This window comes from Rhizophagus irregularis, chromosome 28, assembly GCF_026210795.1.
Source record: "Rhizophagus irregularis chromosome 28, complete sequence".
NCBI classification, from domain to species: domain Eukaryota; kingdom Fungi; phylum Glomeromycota; class Glomeromycetes; order Glomerales; family Glomeraceae; genus Rhizophagus; species Rhizophagus irregularis.
This window is the reverse complement of record NC_089456.1, coordinates 2,735,851-2,759,110: the sequence shown is the minus strand read 5'-3', so window position 1 is coordinate 2,759,110 and position 23,260 is coordinate 2,735,851. Positions and strand designations below refer to the sequence as shown.

The following is a 23,260-nucleotide window of genomic DNA, read 5'->3' as shown; positions in this document are numbered from 1 at the left end:
CACGCAACTTCCTAAATTCCTAAATTTATGCACAACTTCGTCACAAACGGAGTCGTATTCATTTTCTGAACGAATGTGACCTTGAAATATTCAGAATAAGAGATACCAAAATGCTTCAATTCACGAACTTAAGAACCTATTTGTAGAATTCTTTCACCGCATTTAATATTATTAACATATCTTTTGATATTTTGCGCGTAATTCCTAGGAGTTTTAGTATAATATTTGAAATATAATATCATAAAAATTATCTTTAATAAATAAAATACAATAATGTTCTTAATCTATAATGTTCTTAATCTACAATATGCTAATAATATACTAATTAATTCATTATTTATTATTTAAATGTCTAAATGTTATATTTCTTTTCTTTTTCCTTCCTTTAACTTCAAGAAATGAACCATCTCTTCTGGAAATAAATAAATACAACGCTAAAATACTGTATTACTTTTTTAAAAAAATCTTATTAAATATATTATGAACATAATCCATATCATCTTTTATACTTCTCGTTTTAAATTTTATCTCATTTAATTTATTTAATTGTTCTTCTCAAATTTTATTTTATAAATTTCTTCTTTTATTTGCTTGAAATATATTCTTTTTAATATCTTCACTTTAATTTATAAACTATATCATTTAATTCTTCTTCAACATTATTTTCATTTATTTCTTCTCTTCTATTAATTCTCTTATTCTAATTACATTACATTTATCACATTTCTCACATTATTTGTCTTTCAATTATATTTTCTTTTGTACCTATAAAATTCCAGTTAGATTTCCATCTTTTCAAAATTTCAAATATTCCCTCCAGATGTTTCCTCTCCAGACAAATAATCTTTCTCAGGTTCAAAATTCATTGCTAAACGAGCTAAACTATATGTTACACAAAATAGAATGAGTTTTTTAATATAAGGTCCAATAGTGAATAGTATTTACGAAAGCGTAAAATAAACAAATATGAATGGGTAAAGACTTAGTAATACTTATCTAAATGATTTAAGAAAATTTTAATAATATAAAAGATTTAACGACATAATTATTCCAAAAATTGTTAATATGAAATAAACCGCGTTAATTAAATACCAGTATTCTAAACATCTATACTTGAATAAACACAATATCTTAGCAGTTAGCCAGTAACATATTATGATCGCTCAATTAAAATGAAAGTATATTCTAATTTGACATTTTAAATGATGCTTGCTTAATTATTATAGCTCGATATGAAAAACAAATACCATAATATATAATAGCAGCTATTAGAGAGCTCATAATATCATCTTTCATGTTCATGATACATTTATTATGTTCTATAGGATTCATCTTTAATGAGATGAAAGGAATTACGAAATTTGTGAATAATGCTAAAAAATCATCCGTTATTCCAATTATAATTTGAAATTGTCTATAATCTTTAAATTTATAATAAAGTAATAATTTCAAAAATTAATAATACTGATTCTATGAATGTACCAAATAAATTTAATTTGAAGATAAAGATTCTAGCTTATCCAACTTTTGATGATTATGACATAAATTCTGATAAATAAAATCTTAGATTGTTTAGTTTGTCTTCATTATAATTATTCTTTTTTCTTCAAAATTCTTTATATTTCGTATTATTTGTAAACGTTCTTCCTTTATTTATAAATGTGCGTTGATGTGAATTTGCAAATAGTTTGTACTAATTAACAACATATTATTACATAAATAATGTACGTAAAATTTATTATTACATAAATAAGTAACAACCGAAAAATTTATTAAAGAAAATGTAGAAAAAAAAAATTTATAATAAATTTTTTTAACAATACTAATTTTTTCTAATTTCTTTTTATCGCCGTTTTCGATCAGGTGATATATTTTATCTATAAAAAAAATACCGAAAATACCGAAAACAACAAAAACAAAAAATACAGCTTATTTACACCAATTAAAAAAATAGATAGAAACGAAAATATAATTAGAAATTATAATTTATAACAATAAAATGAAAAGGTATTATCTGTTATTTGGTTGGAAATTGGAATTATTAAGAAACTTTGAAATCCATAGGAATCGTTTTAGGAAACGGGTCTTTAGGAATAGGTTTATAAGCTATAACAAAAATAAAAGGTGAAGTTTATATGATGGTGGCTTAGCGTTACACAGATCAAATGATCGTATTCATAGTATTTATAGTAAAACGTGATTTTATTTTTGTAATCAGTATTATTATAGAAATTAATCGACGGTCACACCAATTCGAAATTCACAAAAAGAGTATATTGTAAATAATGAAAAAAAAGTTGTAAGATATGAAAAAAACGAATAATAATTCGCGGAAATTGAAAAAGAAATGTAAGAATGAAAAAATCATGATATGAGAGTAAAATTAAAAAAAAAAAGGTTGTAGAAAATGAAAAAAATGAAAAAATGATTATAATTTCACATGAATACTGGTATCCCCCGGTATAGTGTTCAGATTTACTTTTTTAAAAAATCATATTTATTCTAACTAAAAAATTATATAAAACATATTTAAATAAAAAATATTTTTTTCGATTATATCTCGACACTTGCCGATCCTAACCTAAAAGGCAAAAGAACAGAAAAAACCCCATTAGGAAAAAAGAAAATATTAGTAAAAAAAAATAATGATAAAAAACATTAGAAACAAGGTGCTCACCGTAGCAACACAAACTGGAATGAGCAAAAAAAATAAAATTTTGATATTGAAAATTAATTTTTTAAAAAAAATGGACAAATAAAGAAATTTAATAAAAAAAACCGATTTTCAAAGACCGGAAGAATAAGAAGTTTAATAAAAATCTGATTCATAAAACCGGGAAAATGGAAAGAATTAATAAATAAAAAAATTATTAAATTAATTTAGTTGATTTAACCATTAAAGGAAAAACTGCATATCCCTGATGTTTTCATTAACCGGAAATATATTACTTGATAGCCAATCACATAATAAACGCGGAATAGATCAGGCGCAGACACATCATGTGTTTCAATGTTACACAATTTGAATTATTTATACAGATTTAATTAAATTTTTATTTTCGAACTTTTTTTTTCAAACCACTAAAAAAATTTTTTAATTATTTTTTTTTCGGTTCAAGCCAAAAAATATTTTTTTTTAAATAATACTAATAGTAATTAATCTTGTTGTTATAAAAGGAAATTACTATATTTAAAATTAAAATTTTTATTAGATTATAGTAAAAGATAAATTTCTTGATGATAAGTACAATACCATGAATCAGTTTAATTGTCTGGAGGATCGAGCAAGGAAAGAGACCATCTGTATTATTCAAGATAGTATTTTTCTTAATATTCTAATATCCATACCACAATCTTTTTTGAAAATAAAATAAAACTGAATTTTGTATTTAGATTATCAACAGTTAGATAAATATCATTTAACATTTATAATCTAAAAAATTTTGTGATATTTAGATTACCCTGTATTAATTAATTTGAATTGTGTAATGTATAGAACGTCTCCATCGAAATTAATGAATTGAATTCACTAAAATGATTCGATTGTATCATGAGTGTTGATCATTTTAATTGACGAAATTATATATTATTTGTGCATAATTTATTATGGATTATAACTAATTTTAATCATTTTAATGTAACTTTAATTAAATATTGGGAATTTTCTTTTACGAAAGAATAAAGATATTAATTTTTTGAGATAATTTTTTTTTACAAAAAGAGGAAAAGATAAGTCAAAAATGAAAATTCTTTTTTTTTGTAAAACTGAGATGAACTTTTTTCTTACAAAAAGAGAAAATGATAAATTAAAATATAGTTTACGAAAAAAAAGAAAGAATAAATTATTAAAAATGGTGATTTACTTTTTAAAAAAATAACTTTGTTATTTTATCCAAATTGGGAATCATGATTAGATTAAAAAATGTGAAATCTAATCCACAAAATACTGGTAATATGCCCTCAATCCTGTGGTATGGGTCGTTACCACATTGAACGTTAACAAAAATAATCCTTTATTCAATAATAGAATATCTATACCATACAAAAATAATCATGCTTGGTCTTTCTATTTTTCTATCTAATTATATCCTAAAATTAAACTTCGATAATCTCCCCTCATGAATAAGTTCTATCAAACCTTTAAAATTAATTAATGTGGCACTTTGAAATTATAACACAGCCACTTTATAGAGAATAGATGATTTTACCCATTATATTATTTTTCGATTCTTTTTGCCTTTTTCTTATGATGAAAAAGTAAATATAAAATATAATGAACTATGTAATACTAAACATTACATATGACTCAGTTTATACTCATGATCCGGGAGTTTCAATACTAAAAATATAAAATTAAATATAAACATAAGAATAGTTTTACATCGTTACGGATGTTACACGTGGAACATTCAATAATACTGCGCCTCACAATTATTAAATTCACTAAATAATTCCGGCATTACAGCATTACACATTTACTATTAGCTCTACGCATTTCTCCAGGGCCGGCACTATGTAATGCTGGTCGACATTATCCACAAATGGAAGCGATATACATGATTTATTACAGTGTCAAAAATTTCTCACGTGTTTAAAATTGCGATCGGCGTGGCTTTCAAATGATCGACATCAAACCATGTCGAAAATGGGCAAAAAATTTCCATTTTGTACTTTGTACTTCAATAACTGGTTTATCAGCTGTTGTGAATTGACTTCAAAAACGCCGAAATTTTTTTTTTTATTTTTTTTTATTAAAGTTTCAGCATTATATAAACTTTAATGACAAAATGACTTTGTTGGCAAAATGGATTGATAAAAAGATAAAAGATAAATATATTCATTATTTTGAATATAATGAATTTAGTAATATTGTTGAAATTGGTAGAGGAACTTTCGGTAGGGTGTATAAAGCAGAATTGGCTAATACGGGATTAGTCGCACTAAAAAGTTTTGTTGATGAATATTCAAACATTGAAGAAGATGAACTCAAGAGAATTGATGAAGAGTTTGTCAACGAAGTAAGAATCCTTTTTTTTATTAAATTTATATGTAAAATATAAAAACGAAATTATTTTTATTTCACCATTTAGTTAGAACTCCTTCATGAGGTTGATTGTCATCAAAATGTCAATCATATTCTAGGGATAACAAAAGGTTAGCGTTAAAAAAATTTTTTTTTTTTTAAAAAAATAAAAATTATTAACAATACTTTAAACCTATTTAATAGTTTATAGAAGCTATATTTTGGTGTTGGAATACGCTAATGAAGGAAATTTAAGAGATTATTTGATAAATAAATTTACTTCGTTGGAATGGAAAGATAAAATTCAAATGGCATTGGATATTACTTGTGGATTGAAATTTTTGCACTCTAAAGGAATAATTCATAGAGACTTGGTAAAAAGAGTACTTATTTTATTGTTTGTGATTTTGTTTATGATAACAATCTAATCATTTCATTGTTTTTATAGCATTCAAAAAATATATTAGTAAATAATGGAAAATTATCAATTGCTGACCTTGGATTGTCTAAAAAGTTGGCAGAAGCTGCAACTAATTCAATAGCTAATAAAATGGGAATAATTGAATATATTGAACCACAATGTATCAAGTCTGACAAATATAAGAAAAATAAAAAGTCTGATATTTATAGTTTAGGTGTTTTGCTATGGGAGATTTCAAGCGGAAAATGTCCTTTTTCCGACCGTTCACGAGATATACTAGCTTATCATATCAGTTATAATAATCTTAGAGAAAAACCAATTGGCGGTACACCCCAAAAATATCAACAACTTTATCAGGAATGTTGGGATAGCGAACCAGAGTTAAGACCCGATATTGAAAAAGTATATGAAACTTTAAGTCAATTAAAAACTGAGGATTTTTCTTCGCTACCATACTCACAGTCTAATATTAATGAAATAAAAAATTCAAACATTGATTATAATGATGATTTAAACGATTTAAACATTTCTGATATTGTAAATTCAAGAAGTAAGTTTAACTAGGGATTTTCAACATCTACTATATTTAGTAACTTTTTATATATTTATGTTATTTATTTATATTTATGTATTTCGCCGCCTTCGCCATTTATAGGAGAATCTTCACATAAACCTAATTTCAGAGATGAGGCTTTAAAATATTTCGATGGTGAGTTATTTAATTCCATCATTTTTATTTTATATTTACATACAATTTAAACTAACTATATTCTTTATTTAAATATTTAGATTGTAAGTAATATATTTAATTTTATCGGTATAAAACTTCTATAATAATATTTTATTCACTAATTAATGACTAATAATTTTACAGGGTGTAAGTTACATGTTGTCTACATTTCTGTTATTTACTGTATATATAATTCAAATTGACAAAGTTCTTTTATTTAAAAAATGATTTAACAATATAGGGAGTAAGTTACAAATTATTTAATATTATTATTAAATATTTATAAAGCTTACGTATAACTACAACTAACCAAATTCTTTATTTAAAAAATTATTTAATGATATCATAGGAAGTAATAATATAAAGATTAATAATATAAGGAGTAGGAATAATAATATAGAGAGTAAGTTATTTAATTTCTGTAATCTGTTATACATTTTTATAGTATTTACGTATAATTTAAACTAATTAAAACAAAATTATTTGATGATTATTTAGATTGTAAGCTATTACTAGTTATATCTATTATTATATATTATTATACAATGTTTACAGTATTTATAACTTTAATTAACTAAATTTTATATTTTAAAAAAATATCTGGTGATTTACTTTATTTAGTTGGTAAGTTGTAAATTTTAGTTGTACATTCATTTATTTATACATAAACTAAATTTATAATTATACTGAATCCCTATTTAAATTATAGAGTAAGCATTAATAATATTTTTTAATTTCAAATCTTTATTATACGAACTATAATATAATTATAATTCTTTAAATTTGTAGATTTGGAAAAAGTGGAGATGAAATTATAGATGAATTTATTCTTGAAAAAAATTTAAAATGGATTCCTTATAATAAATTTAAAAATGTTGAATATTATACAAAAGGAAAATCTGGTATTGTATACAAAGCTATTTGGTTAAATAATAATGAAGATAAAGAAGTAACTCTTAAATGTTACAAGAATTTAAATGAAGATTCGAATGAATTTTTAAATGAAGTATGATATCATATATTTTTTTTTTTATTATAATTTATTTATGCTAATATATTATTATTATTATTATATAGTTTAAGTTTCATGGAAGTTGTTTAGATTCAAGTAATATTATTAACCTTTATGGATTTACGAAAAATCCAGATACTTTGAAATATATGGGAATAATGGATTATGCAAATAAGGGTAATTTAAGAGGAAATTTAACAAAAATAATTAAATATAATTGGAAACAAAAATTATATATATTATACCAAATTATTTCCGGAATTAATGAAATACATAAGCAAAATATTATTCATTGTTGTTTACAAGATTTCATTATTTTTATTCATAAAGATAAAGAGGATGAAGATAGAATCTATATTAGTGATTTTGAGTTATGCCAACCTGTAAAATCTTTTTTGAAAAAAGATGAGATTTTTGGTCTTACACCATTTATGGCACCTGAAGTTTTGAGATCTAAACCTTTTACTCAAGCTAGTGACATATATAGTTTTTCTATGATTATGTGGGAATTTACATCTGGAGTTCCACCATTTGTTGGTAGAGAATATGATTTTCAGCTTAGTATAAGTATTTGTAAAGGTGAACGTCCTGAAATTGTTGAGAATACCCCACAATGTTATATAGATTTGATGAAAAAATGTTGGAATGAAGATCAATTAAAAAGGCCATCTTCTAAAGAAGTTTTAAATATTATTGAAGAGTGGATTATTCTTCCTGACAAAACAAAAGCTGAAGATATTGATGAAGAATTAAAATGCAACATTATGGAATTTATAAATGTACCGATTGGGTATAACAATCTTGCTATTGAATCTCATCGCTTGCTTAATATTACCTTGAATGAAAACTCTTGAAAGTGAAATAAGTAAGGTAAATTTCATTAATCATTGGTGAAATTTTTTTTTTAAAATGTATACTACTCTTTTTAAGTGATATTTGATATCATGCATACAACAGAAATTGTTCTTTATTTTTTGATTTATTTAAACATTAGGCTAGAATATTTATTGGTTTCCTATAATTGTGCTCTTTTGTAACTAGGGATGCCAAAAGTTCGGTTATAACCGATCATAACCGGTTTTTACCGGTTCGGTTATCGGTTCGGTTTCAGTCCAAGACCGACCGGTTAACCGTCAGTTTTATATATAAAAAAAACCGATCAAAAAACCGATCGGTTAATTGTAAATTTTAATATATTCCGGAAAAAAAAAATGATTTTGTTTATTGAGAATACCATTAAAAACTATTGTTTTAGTGTTTTTATGTATAATATTCTCATTTTTGAAATTATCGAATTTACGCGTTGATCACGTGATTTTTCGTTTCTCTGAAAAAATCACAACATCGGCGTTATTGTTGTAAATAATTACATAAATTCAAAGAATATTATTCAAAAAGTTATAATTGATACTTTATGGCATTATTTTATTTGATTTTGCGGTATTTTTGTAATCGGTTTTGTAGTTCAGTTTTATCGGTCGGTTTTGCGGTCGGTTCGGTTTTGGTTGAAAACTGCAGTTTTAAAACCGAAACCGAACCGAACCGACCGTTGGCATCCCTATTTGTAACTTATTCAATTATTAAATAAATTATCAATTTAAAACCACAGTTATGTGTTTTAAACTATAAAGCTTTAATATGATCACTTGACTAAATAATAAAATGAGTTAAATATAATAACATGCAAAACCATTCTTTTAATAATTTTCAAAAATCAAAACTCAATATTCTGCAATGCTTTTCATCTAATTAGTCAAGCAATATATACTGTACTAATTTCTAATCCCATAACCTAGAACTCAATATAATGATTCGAGATAACCCAATTTTAACTAATAGCGAATTTTTTTTAAACCAAATTCACTTATAATGATTTTATTAAAATATACCTATTATAAATTTCATGATACCAATATACTGAAGTCATGTTGATAAAACAGTCTTATCCGATTTTATCCTAGCCAGCATTAAATTATTTTTGGCCCTCATTATGTCACTTGATGAATTTCGATTAGTAAAAGACATCAGGAAATTTGTTTAGGCGTAATTTAGTGTAATATTTCGAAGGTGGTGTAAAATTTCGAAATATTACACTAAAAACGTAATATTACAAAAGTTTACGCTCTTAAATTTAAATAATTATAGTAATTTAAAAATATCTCGCTATCTACTGATCCAATCAAGACGATCTATAGCTCATTGGAATCAGCTCATCAAGACGAATCGAATGTTAGTAAAATCGCATTTCTACAGTTAATAGAACGCTCTATAGTATACAACAAAGTTTTAAATTAATAGAAAGCCATCTATCGAACGTAAAGATGCGATTTTACCACCATTCGATTCGTCTTGGTGAGCTGATTCCAATGAGCTATAGATCGTCTTGATTAGATCAGTAGATAGTGAGATATTCTTAAATTACTATAATTATTTAAATTTAAAAGCGTAAACTTTTGTAATATTACGTTTTTAGTGTAATATTTCGAAATTTTACACTAAATTAGCCTAAACAAATTTCCTGATGTAGATTGTAAGTTATAAGTTATTTATTTAATTCTGTTATTATTTATTTATATAATATTTACATATACAGTAATTTAAACTAACCAATTTTTTATTTAAAAATTATTAAATATATATAGGGTGTAAGTTATTTAGTCAATTTTATTATTACTCATTTATATAATATTTATATATAATTTAAACTAACTAATTTTTTATTTAAAAAATTATTAAATAATATAGGGTGTAAGTTATTTTTTAATTCTATTATTTACTTATTATATAATTTTTATATATAATTTATACTAACTAATTTCTTTATTTAAAAATTATTGAATAATATAGGGAGTAAATTATTCATTTAATTCTATTATTACTTATTTGTATAATATTTACATACATATAATTTAAGCTAACTTTAAAAAATTATTTAATAATATAGCTGGTAAATTATTTATTTAATTCTATTATTACTTATTAATATAATATTTACATATAATTTAACTATCTAATTTCTTTATTTAAAATTATTTTGTAATTTATTTTAGTTAGTAAGTCATAAGTTATTTATTTAATTCTATTATTAATTATAATTTATACTAACTAATTTCTTTATTTAATAGATCGTAAGTTATAAGTTATTTATTTAATTCTATTATTTATCTATATAATATTTACGCATAATTTAAACCAACTAATTTCTTTATTTAAAAAATTATTAAATAATACAGGGAGTAAGTTATTTATTTAATTCTATTATTATTTATTTATATAATATTTACATATAATTTAAACTAATTTCTTTATTTAATAGATCGTAAGTTACAAGTTATTTATTTAATTCTATTATTATTTATTTATATAATATTTACATATAATTTAGGCAATTTCTATTTGTACACGGGGTGTTTAAACACGGGTCATATTAGTAGATTAAAAACGGCATTCAAAACCTCCTTTAATGCCTTAAGTAAACTTGCAGAGCAGGTGAAAATACGTATATGGGCGTGCGTCAGTTAAAAAGGGGGAAATCTACCTCAAAACCAAATTTGAGGTTTTTGGCTTATATTGTGTAAACCATCAATGTACACTATTTTCACTTAATATTGTATGCCAATAAGCATAATAAATTATCGAAATAAAATCAAATAACTGAAATATGCTATAGGGACGATCATTTGATTATTTGACGATCATTGATATATTTAGCAATAGCATGACGTAAATGATGAAGGTGAAGTCACATGATATGGATAAAAGTTTAGCCACCAAATTCCCCTCTTTTAACTGACGCACGAAAGCAAAATGTTTTTTCTTGCAAATAAGTTAATTTCATTTTTCTCAAAATTATGAAAACGTAGATTTCCCCCTTTTTAACTGACGCACGCCCATATTTATCTGTAATATAATAAGAATAAAAAGTAAAAGAGTATAATGTTGGTAGCATTCAATTTCAAATTAAAAAACAAAAAATTAGTCTATTAAAAATTATATTTATATGACCCGTGTACAAACACCCCATGTAAACTTAGAAATTTTCTATAATTTAAACTAATTTCTTTATTTTAAAAATTATTTATGATATAGCTTGTAAGATATTATATTTCTATTGTTATATATTTTATATAATATTTATTTGTAACTAAATTCTTTCATTTAAAAAAATATCTGTTACTTTAGTTGGTAAGTTGTAAATTATAGGTTATTATATATAATTATCCAAAAACTAAGATTTATATTACATTAAATTCTTATTTAAATTTAGAGTAAGTAATAATTTATTTTAGTGTAATTACAATTACAATACAAGCTATAATATCAGTTTGACTATTTAAATTTATAGATTTGGTAAAAGTGAAAATGCAATTGTAGATGATTTTATTCTTAGAAATGGATTAAAATGGATTCCTTATAACAAATTTAAAAATGTTGAATATTTTAATGAAGGAGGGTTTGGTACTATATATAAAGCTACTTGGTTAATGAATAATGGAGATGAAGAAGTAATTCTTAAATGCCATAAGAATTTAAATGAAAATTTAAATGAATTTTTAAAAGAAGTATGATAATAGATTATTTGTTATTTTTAATTTAAATTAAGATTTATTTATATTAATAAATTATTATTATTTTTTAGTGGGAATATCATACAAGTGTTTTTAGTTCGAATGATATTATATACTTTTATGGATTTACAGAAGATCCAAATACTTCAAAATATATGGTAGTAATGGATTATGCAAATAAAGGTAATTTAAGAGAAAATTTAACGAATACAATTGGAATCAAAAATTATTTATGTTGCACGAAATTATTTCTGGACTTAGTATTATACATGAAAAAAATCTTATTCATTGTGATTTTCATGATGGCAATATTTTAATAATAATGATGAGAATAAGGATAAAATTTATATTAGTGATTTAGGATTATGTCAACCTGTAAAATCGTTGTTGAAAAAGTATGATATTTATGGTGTTATACCATTTATGGCTCCTGAAGTTTTAAGAGGCAAATCTTATACTCCAACTAGTGATATATATAGTTTTTCTATGATTATGTGGGATTTTACATCTGGAGTACCACCATTTAATAATAGAGCACATGATCTTCAACTTAGTATAAGTATTTGTAAAGGTGAACGTCCTAAAATTATTGAAAATACTCCACAATGTTATATAGATTTAATGAAAAAATGTTGGAATGAAGATCCATCAAAAAGGCCATCTACATCAGAAGTGAACAATGCTATTAAGAATTGGATTTTCCGTCCTTCTGATGATGGAATTAATGAAGAATTAAAAAGCAACATTATGGAATTTATTAATGCACCAATTGGGCATAATGATCTTGCTACTAAATCTCATTCTAAAGCATGTTATAAAAGTCGCTTACTTGATTTTACTAGTAAAAAATTGAATGAAATTCTTGATAGTGAAGATTCACAAGCATATCATTCAAGTCATTCAGATTTGAATGATTATATAATTAGAGATCCAAGGTCATTAGGTGTGTACTATAGTAATATATAAAAAAATTAATCTTGCAAATTATTTATATGAAATTAATTTATTTATTGAATTATTTAGATGAAAATACTAGTAAAAAGTTGAATGAAATTCTTGAAAGTGAGAGTGAAGATTTGAATGATTGTATAATTAAAGATTTGGGCGGATCATTAGGTATGTGCTATAATATATAAAAAATTAATCTTGCTAATTAATTAACATTTATTATCCCCTGATCGACACCATTTACACGTTTATGCAAATATAGTTATACCTACTGGGTAGCAAATTTTATATGTATTTATTTATCCGTTCCTAGGAGATTTTGCACTAAAATTAGCTACTATTTTATACTATTGATTATACTATTGATTATACTATTATTTATGCTACAATAACAAGTTATTTATTAAAATAACAAATTATAATAAAAATTATTCTTTTGTAATATTAATGGTAATATTAGCACATTTAATGAATTTAAGCTTAAAATTTTCAGCCAATTCTAAGTTTTTATCTTTACGTTTCAGAGGAATTGAAATATTTTGAATTTCAGAGAGTGTTTTTCTTGAAGATGAGTGAAATTCATTATTAGAGTCAACTTTATTTATATTTTCTTCATCACTGTCTTCGTGCACATACCCTGCAATATTGTCGCTAACCTTTTCTGTATCCTATTAATATAATAAATATTATGTAAATTAAAAAAGAAATTATAAATATATTAGAAAAAGAAAAATACCTTGTGTACGCCTGGAAGTGTTAGTTTCGCGACTTCTAATTTTTGAATTTCATTTTGTGAACGATACCTAAAAATACAGTGTGATTATAAAAGTTAAATAAATAAAAAATTATTATGAATTGGAAAAATAAGATACTTACAAATTTAACCCTGCTAAAGATTTATGCAATGTTACATTCATAATAGCCTGAGGATCCAACCCTTCATCATTTAATTTTTGGGCAGTACGTTTTCGTAAGGAATGATTTACGACTCTTCTATTTGTACAATCAATACTAGTAATGGTGCAAATTTCTTTTAGCATTCTGGATAGTTTATCTCGACCCATATGCTGTGAAGAATACCACTTTCCCAGTTTAATATCTAATAGTATAGATTAATAAGCAATTAAAAATTAATTACATTAATAACATATCTCAATAAAAATAATATTACCTTCAGGATCTTTATTAACATGAAGAAAAAATTTTTTTCAGCATTTTTTGGTCGTAAATTAAGATATTTTTTAATATCATAACATGCGCCACATTCTTTAGATTCATCTGGAGGAATAATATGTGTAGGTGTTTGATTAGAGGTTGGTCGATGATAATAGCCCCCCTGATGGGTTTTATCATGAATTGTAATAATATCAAAGCCTCCATCATCACGTTCCTTAAAATGTTCAGCCATAAGATTATAATACGACCCTCCTCTTTGCGTTGTACAACATCCTACCCATAGAAAAACTCTTTTAAGTAATCCATCTGGCGTTTCATTTGACATGTTAGGATGCTCAAAGATCTTGACCATTTCATCATCTGTAAGAGCATCAGCACCATTATATTTACCATTGTTAATATCTTCAAGCTCAATCATTCTAGTATGTAATGTATCACGAACTGCCCCAAATTCAAAGTCTTCATGTATGTTAAATGGCTCTTTATCTTTAAACAATTCTTGGTAACATCTATTTATGGCACAAATTCCATTGTATAGAGAATTTGCTTTATAATCCTTTTTTTCTCTTGTTTTAATAATTACAATAAATTCGCATAACAACATTGCAATAACCTTCTTATCATAAAGAGTTAATAAATCAATATCTGGTTGTGTGTCATTCACAAATTCCTCAAATCTGGAGAACCATAATCTAGTATTTTTCTTGGTATTTTCAGGTTTTGCTTTAGTGACATATCTTTGTAGAGTTTTTAAAGAAGGACGTTCATATGATTCTTTGGGAATAGATGGCTTTGAAATTTCGTGTATATTAGAAATATTTACATTCTGCAAATGAGTAAAATTTTCTTTTAATTTATCTGTAACGTCAATATTATTTTTTGAGTGTAATAGTTCTGAAGCTTTTTTAAAATTTTGACTCATTTTTTAAAATGGAAAAATAAAAATAGCAGGTGAAAGAAATTAGGATGCAACAATAAACTATATTTTATAATTACTGATTAACACGTGATATACTACAATAAAACAAATTTTTAATATTGTGTAAATGGCAGGGAATAAATCAATTATATCCTGGCTAATTGGAATAGTAAAATTTTACTTTAGAATCGGAACATGATCAGCCTATCGGCTGATCATTTATCCGATCCTAGTAAAATTTTACTTATTCCTAATTAGCCAGGATATAACTAATACATATTTATTTTATTTATTTATATATTAAAACAGACGAAAATTAACTAATTGTTTGTGTCTCTAATAAAAGATTTATAGTTTTTAAGTGATATTTGATATCATGCTTTCAACAGAACTAAATTGTTCTTTATTTTATTTTTTTTGGATTTATTTAAACACTAAGGTTAGAGTAATAGTAAAATATTCTTAAATAATTCCTTTTTTTATATTTTATCAAAATATTAAATATTGTGTTCTTTTTTAAGAATTATTTAAACAGTTAGAGTAGTAAATATTTTACAAATTTCTTAGTTTGTAATTTAAATAATCTCTTTTTTATTTATAACTTTCAATTATTAAATATAAATTATCAAAATAATAATAAGTATATAAAACCATTCCTAATGTATAAAATTAAAAATAAATCTGTTTATAGTTAGTTATAAGCAATGATCACTAAATGAAAATGTTTATTTAATTTATGAGATAAATTTTTAAATTTTAAAATTTATGAATGGCAACTCCCTATAAAAAAATTGAATACGTTTTTTATAAAGTTTTTATACGATTTTTTTTCCTTAGAAATAACGTATCATAATAGGATACGGAAAAATGCACAATTCCGTATCACTAAAAATATGGTTTGGATACGGAATTTATATGGAATTTACATGATTTGATCACTGATTTTATCACGAAATTTATACGATTTGGTCACTGAATTTACTATTTGTATTACAGTTTACTATAATTGTATTTACATAAATCTAATTTCACTTTATTAAATTAAATAAAAAATAAAAAATAAACAAAGTACAAATACATTATGAAAATTCCCTCCTTATTAAAACCACCTATTGCAACAAGTTCAGGTTCATTTGGAGTCAAACAACCTAAAAGAACAAAAAAAAAATTGGAAACAAAACCCCCCCTCATATAGTATCTGCAATCGTCCAAGTCACCAAAGGTCAGCATTCCTACAAAAAAAGAAAGAGAACTCCAGAATGTCTGACCTACATAAAAGAAAGAATTATGAGGCGTCTAATGAAAAAGAAACCAAAACAACAAAATAAATCCAAAACTGACCTACAAAAAAAGAAGACTCTGAAGCAACAAAACTGAAACAACCTACAAAAAGAAAAGAATCTGAACCCAACCTACAAAAAAACAAGAAAATTTGAACTGACCTAAAAAAAGAAAAAAAATCCTGAATCATCCTACAAAAAGAAAAGGACTCCCAAACTGATCAACAAAAAAGAAAAAAGAAACTGAATATTCTCACAAAAAAAATCTGCTGGCCTATGAAATTAAATATAAATAAAGAAGAAAGGGGAATAAAGAATAAACCAAAAAAAATATTATTTTAAAAAGAGGGATAACGAAGTTAGGAAAGTTAAAAAAAAATTTTTTTTTAAAGGGAGGACGTCAAAGTTAGAAAAATAAAAATTTTTTTATAAAGAGGAAATAGAAAAATTTTTTTTAAAAAAAAGAAGAGTGGGAATAAAAGAAACAATTTTTTTTTAAGGGAGTGACGAAAAAAAATTTTTTTTTCAAAGGAGAGTGACGAAAAAAAAATTTTTTTAAAGTGAGGTACGAAAAAAAAAAATTTGTTTTTAAAAGGGGGTGACGAAGTAAGAAGAAAAATTTAGAAAAAATAACAAAAATAAGACAAGAGAAAGAGAAAGGAAAGGAAAGACAAAGGAAGATCGGAAGATCAAACTCATCAAAGTAAGGGTTTATATAAAATCAAAAAACGTATCATAACAAAACAATAAACAATCATGTGATTTCGTGTTATGATACGGAATTTTTGTAAAATTATCTTCTAAATATATTAACCGTTAAGTTTAAAAATTCCGTATACATTCCGCATGATTAATTTTTTCCGTATACATTTTCTTATACATTAGTTTTTTCAAAAATGAATTGCTTATTAAATATACGGAATTTGTATATGGAATCTATAGAAACGTACATAAAATGTATACAAAACGTATCCTTTCCGTATACATATTTCTTATAGGGACTTAACAGTATTTAAAAAACAAAATAGTAAATAAAATTAAATAATTATTATAGTATTTAAATATTAGAATAAATATTTTTTATTTATTTAGCAATATGTTCTTTATTTCCTATTTTTAAGTTTCATTATTAATCTATTTTGAGCGTTTTGATCTCCTTGTTCAGTTGATTTTTTATACCAATAAATTGGTTTGCCTATATTTTTAGCAATTCCTTTTCCATTCTCATACATAGCAAAATTATATTGTGCTGAACTATTTCCTAAATCTGGCTGTCTTTTGATATAATTCAAATGTTTTTTCTTATCAATACCAGTACTAATTCCATTATCATAACAATCATATCCTAAACTATGAATTTCCTAAATACACAGTGAAGTTCGATAAACCGGATCTTTGATAAACCGGATTTGGGCCTAAACTGGACTTTTTTGCTGGAACCAAATCACGTATATTAAAATAGTTTCGATATACCAGAGTTTACTAGTAAAAGCTCGATATTTGCTATAAAGGATCAATTTTCTAACCAGCTATAGTAAAAATGATTCGATAAACCGGATCACGTGATCATTAACCAATAAAATTTAAATAACGTGATGCGGTAAACCTTTAATTTTGGTCAGAATTATAAAAATCTTAATTCCGGCTGAAGCCATGTATTACTTATATCTTCAATTAAAAATATTTTATATTCATTTTCATCAACTCTATGACTTAAAACTAAGATTAAAAAATTAAATTACAGCGTATATTAGTGTATATTAGCTTTGCTGAAACCTATCGATTTTGAAAAATATGGTAGAAACATTTTTAAAATATGATCACCATATTGCATACGTATTTCTGTTAACTCTGTTGTAACTCGATAACAGAAATATGTTAAGCATATGTCAAAAATATAAAATAAAATATGTTTAGAATATGTTAAACATCAATCAAAAATATGATGAAAATATGTAATAGGAATGTTTTTATTATATATCAAAAATATGTTGGAAATATGTAATAGGGATGTTTTCATTATATATTAAAAATATGTTGGAAATATAATAAATCAATTTATTAAAATAATAAAAAATTTATTTACATATATACAATATATGGCGCAAATGTTTCTCTCATCTATTAAAAAATTTAATATTATTATCCATGATATCAATACCACATTATAATAAAATATAACATCGATTTCCTTCATTATGCTCAGTACTATGTATTCCTACAATTGTGTATAAAGAATAAACGTGAAATGTGATCAACAAATGTAATTGGAAAATTTTGAAACCGCCGTAGTAATTCTTTAGGCTTCTGTAAAATAAAATAAAATAAAATGTTAGTATCATTTCATTAATAAAAAATGCTAAATAAATTAAGTTTCTAAAATCAAAACTTACCATCCAATCCACCCAAGAACCAGAAATCCATTTCCTATAAAAAGAGAGGAAAAGTAAATATTAATATTCCTTTAAAAAATTTAATTTCGAAATAATTTAACTTCAAAATTTCGAAACTCACCATCCGATCCATTTGTGAAATCCATCCTATACTAAAAAAGAAAAAAATGTTAATCAATTTTTTATCATTTCGAAATTTTTTTCCCAAAAGCTTACCTTCAACCTACTAGTTATCATACTAAGAATTCTGATAATTAAGTCAAAGGAAAACAACAAAATAAAAGATGTTACTGTAATCAAACATCTTTTCATAAGGGTTCTGTCCTACAAAAGAAATAAAAAAGGTTAATAAAAACTTTTTTAATTAATTTTCCAAAATTTTTTTTTCGATACTCACTTGAAAATCCGGCGTCCACGTCGCTGATTTTCCTACAAAAAAAAAAGACAAAAAAAGGAAAAAAATGTTAGAAATTTTTTTTTCTTTAAAAATTTTGAATTCCTATTTTCAAGACTTACTTATTTACAATATTTGAGATTCGGTTTTTCCAAGTTGGAATTTCTCTACAAAAAAGGAAAAAAAATGGCAAAAAAGTTTTTTTTTTAAAGTTTTGAGTTCCTTTTTCGAAACTTATCTATCTTACGCATCCAGACTTGTCTAAAATATAAAAAAACCAAGGCCGATTTCTCCTATGTGTCCAGGTCGTCCAAAAAAAAATGAAATTAGTAATCATTTTTAAAAGATAAAATAAAGAAATTTTTAGAAAAAGTAATAAACTCACCAAAATCCCATGTCTAAAGAACCAAAAAGTTACCTAAAAGAGAAAAGAAACAAACGTTAATAATTGTTACATTAAAGAGACTGGCCAAAACATTCCTCCTTACCAAAATCTTTGTCCAAAAATATCCAAAGAATACCAAAATTTACATCCGCCTAGAAAAAAAGAAAAAAGTGAGGGAAAGGAAAGTACGAGTGAGATAGGGGAAAAATAAAAAGAGGGAAAGAGGAATTATAGAAGAGAGGAAAGGAGAGAGGAAAGTTTACCGAAAAAAGTTTATGCCAAAAAAAATTTAAACTTATTTTTAAACTTTAGACTTTTTTTAAGGTTTATACTTTTTTAAACTAGACTTTTTCTAAAGTAATATTAAATCACGTGATGCGTGTAATTATAAATATGAGCCTTTTTCCGATAAAAGATTTATTTTTTATTTTATTTTTTTTAGTAGAAGTGCGCGTATATCCATACTAAACTAACTATACATATGGGCCGATCCGACTCATTTCATTAATTAATAATCAGGTGATATAATTGAGGAATATATATGAAATTTGTGATGATCTGCAAATAAAATAAACTTAGATAAGCTTTCTACAAAAAAACAATATGGTGGGGAATCGTCGGGAATCGTTTTCCTATTGGATGTTGTAAATATGTAACATGTTAAAGTTAGTATAATGTGCTCTATTTTTATAACATTCTTTGCACATTATTATGTTTATTAAGGCATTTTAAACAGCAGTTTACGCTGTAAAACTTTTTTAAAATATATTAATAGGTTTATTTTTATTTTTTAGGCATTATTGTTTAATAATTATTGTAATTATTGTATATTATATGTATTTATATAATAAACAGCATATTTTTAAGGGTTATTCTTTATTTTTGACGGTATTTTATAATGGTTTTATTACATAAAAGAAGCGTTCAAAATATTTTTTTTGATTTTTTTTTCGCTTGTTACACTAAATTCGATTGGTTCGATATTGTCACACTTATTCTCATGTGACATTTGGTTGGTGAGTCGGATTAGCCCATATGATAAACCCCTAAAACAAATTTATCCTCTTTATAGTCTATCCAAAAGCATACCAATCGCACCCGTTGACATCCCAATCTTTTTTTTTTTAAAATGATGCAGCGCATTTCTTTATTTATTAGTACTGGGTACATTAAATATTTGAAATACCTAGAAACACTATCCCAATGGTTTAGTGCCTCTATAGCAACATGACCTATATAATAAAAAAACAATTCTGACTAACGTACTTACTCATACCAACCTATACCATATACCTGGTTAAGAACAATACAACCAAATAAAAAACCATGATGGAGCCTAAAAAAACACAACCAAAAAAGAAAAATAACTCAAGGCCTAACTAAACTACTGTACATAATGGAAAAATGAACTAAAAACTAAACAACACCCTTTAGGTCTCATCTTGCCTAGCACGTTAGCCCATCTTTTCCTACAGTAATTCATTTCCTGTAACCAGATTCTTGAAGATTTAAACCAAACTAAAAAACTCCCAAGTGAACGCTAAGCTAAAAGCAGTCGACATTAGTTCAGTCCAAAAATCCAAAAATCTAAACGAAAATCCAAGCCAACACATTTCACCTTTATTATCAAAAATTTTTACGTGCAATCACGTTACTTTGATTGTTGGAAATGTGTCGTGTAAAACTTTTCTCTTCCTCACTCTTAATTTTCTTCGTAATCTTCTCCTTCCAGCTGGCTTTCGTCCGTACCTTTAATGAATCATCTTGCTACACGTTGGCCTACTACCTTTGATCCGTCAGCTAGGTGATCCTCCGGTCCATCAGCTTGTAAAATCCACAAAAAAAAATTCTAATTCTCACTCTTATTTCCAATCCACTGTTTCAAAGAAACCAGCAATCTCAAAATTTGTTTCTCCCAAGATTATCATCCATCTGTACATGTGAATTGCCGACTTGCCACAGTTTGTTGGTGAGGGCTGACCTTTGCGCCAATGCCAAAGAAATCTATCTGTGTTTCATCCGCATGCTAAACACTTTGCTGTGGCAAACAAGAACTAATGGTGACGAAAAAATTCCCACGAAAGTGAAATTCCAAAGAGCAAAAAACAAAGGCTCCATCCAAAGGCTACTGAAAAGTGAACTTTCTTTGTTTTCTCAGCCTGTGTCAGTTGACATCCCATCTCATTTATACTTCCAAATAGATCAAACAACTGATAATATTCAAAGACTTGATTACAAACCAGAGAAAAGCAACTCTAAAAGTAAAAAGTAAAGTTTTAGAGTTGACTAAAGTTTCACCATTTCCAACCCATGTTTATTTACTCTTATGCCAAACCTAAGTCCCTTTCAACTATCTTTTAGTTCGTATATTATTGAGACTCCCATGAATCAAAACAGTTCTTTTCATTAAAAAACATATCTATAGATAGCTGAAGGAGCGCGAAACCAGTTGGTGGCGTCAAAATATTGAAAAACTCTATGATAGAATTCTCCAAAGTCTTTTTTTCGGTCTAAAATTTTTGGTTAGTGATAGAGTTTTAACTTCTAAGATGATACTATACTTTTTATTAGTGATGCAAACATTCCAGATTTATTAAACAGACTTGAGGTTAGAGGTCATAAGCTATCCCACCAGCTGGCAAAGTGTATGAAATTTCTTTTAATTCACAAAGAAAGCCTTGCTAAAGTAATCTTTAGTGTAGGTCTAGTAATACATTGCCTTAATTGAGCGTGGCTACGAAGTTTATGATTCTTAAACTATATATAGTATATGTCAATATTGTTATGTTTAATTGCACAATTATACTATTTAAATTTAAATGCATAGTATATAACAATAAATTAACAATAACGAGTGTCTTATTATATTATTCTAATGCATTTTAATATTTTAATAAATTAGTGTTATGATAAATGGCAAAGCTAATCAAAATTTTACTTTTTAACATTAGGTAAATTTGTGGATCAATAAAAAATCATTGCTATATCATCAAGTTGAATAAAAGAATAAACTATTACATTTTTTTTTAAAAAAAAATCGTATTATTTAAAATTAAAAAAAAAATTTTAAAAATTATTCGAGACGAAAAATAATGCACCTAGCGATCGACCCTATAGTCACATAATAGTCACATGCTAGAAGCATTAGCTTATTCATATATCAACAACATATTCAAAATATATTATTCATATATCAACAACATATTCAAAATATATTATTCATATTTCAACAACATATTCAAAATATATTATTCATATTTCAACAACAGTATTCAAAATATATTATTCATATTTCAACAACAGTATTCAAACATATATCAACAGCAAATTTGAAATATATTAACAACGTATTCAAAATGTTCACTATATCATTAGTTTAAGTACATGTTTCGAAAATATTGTAAAATTATTTTATTCATATTACAAAAATATTTACTACATTATATTAGTTTAAGTTTAAATTTCAACATATATTAAAAATATTATAACATTATTTTATTAATATTATAAACATATTGCGTATATTAAAATATGTAGAATATATATATACCATCTGTTGATAACATGTAGTGATTATGTCTAACATATTTTGTGAAAACCAGAGGTTTCTGCAAAGAGTTTTATTAGCATGAAAATTTTTTGAAAATTCAGTATAATAGATTTTCAGTTTTTTCGATATACCGGATATCCTGATAAACCGGATATTTTTTGTGGAACCAATAGATCCGGTTTATCGAATTTCACTGTGTATACTGCTTTTTGATATTATAACTCAAATGCTTTTTTATTATCAACACTGATTCCAATTCATAAATCATTAAATTTTCTAAGTAAGTAAATAGAATTGAGTTATTTCGATTATATAATAAATTATTAATTTTCTTGCAAAATTATATTTAGTTCATTTAGATAACTTAGGACTTTTTGCTTCCCTATTTCATCATTAACACTAAAAAGATGAAACATATTATTAACTATTATATTAAAGTTATCCCCAAATTGTTTAATTGA

At 24.9% G+C, this 23,260-nt stretch overlaps 3 protein-coding genes across 3 annotated transcripts; 2 read left to right on the top strand and 1 right to left on the bottom strand.

Annotated features, from left to right (window-relative positions):
• Nucleotides 1-4,787: 4,787 nt before the first annotated feature.
• On the top strand, nt 4,788-8,040 carry OCT59_019239 (uncharacterized protein; the record flags this gene model as incomplete). Its single annotated transcript, XM_025320992.2, has 10 exons — nt 4,788-5,018; nt 5,091-5,154; nt 5,228-5,397; nt 5,472-5,994; nt 6,100-6,153; nt 6,524-6,577; nt 6,796-6,805; nt 6,964-7,180; nt 7,252-7,363; nt 7,811-8,040. The coding sequence occupies 10 exons, from the start codon at nt 4,788-4,790 to the stop codon at nt 8,038-8,040; spliced, it is 1,665 nt and encodes a 554-aa protein (XP_025170017.2).
• Nucleotides 8,041-11,037: 2,997 nt separating this feature from the next.
• Nucleotides 11,038-12,890, top strand: OCT59_019238 (uncharacterized protein; the record flags this gene model as incomplete). Its single annotated transcript, XM_066135889.1, has 5 exons — nt 11,038-11,045; nt 11,532-11,748; nt 11,826-11,937; nt 12,371-12,697; nt 12,778-12,890. 5 exons carry the CDS (start codon nt 11,038-11,040, stop codon nt 12,888-12,890), a joined length of 777 nt encoding a protein of 258 aa, XP_066005137.1.
• Nucleotides 12,891-15,838: 2,948 nt separating this feature from the next.
• Nucleotides 15,839-16,268, bottom strand: OCT59_019237 (uncharacterized protein; the record flags this gene model as incomplete). The annotated part of the gene is made up of 2 exons (XM_066135886.1): nt 15,839-16,065; nt 16,139-16,268. The coding sequence occupies 2 exons, from the start codon at nt 16,266-16,268 to the stop codon at nt 15,839-15,841; spliced, it is 357 nt and encodes a 118-aa protein (XP_066005136.1).
• Nucleotides 16,269-23,260: the final 6,992 nt, after the last annotated feature.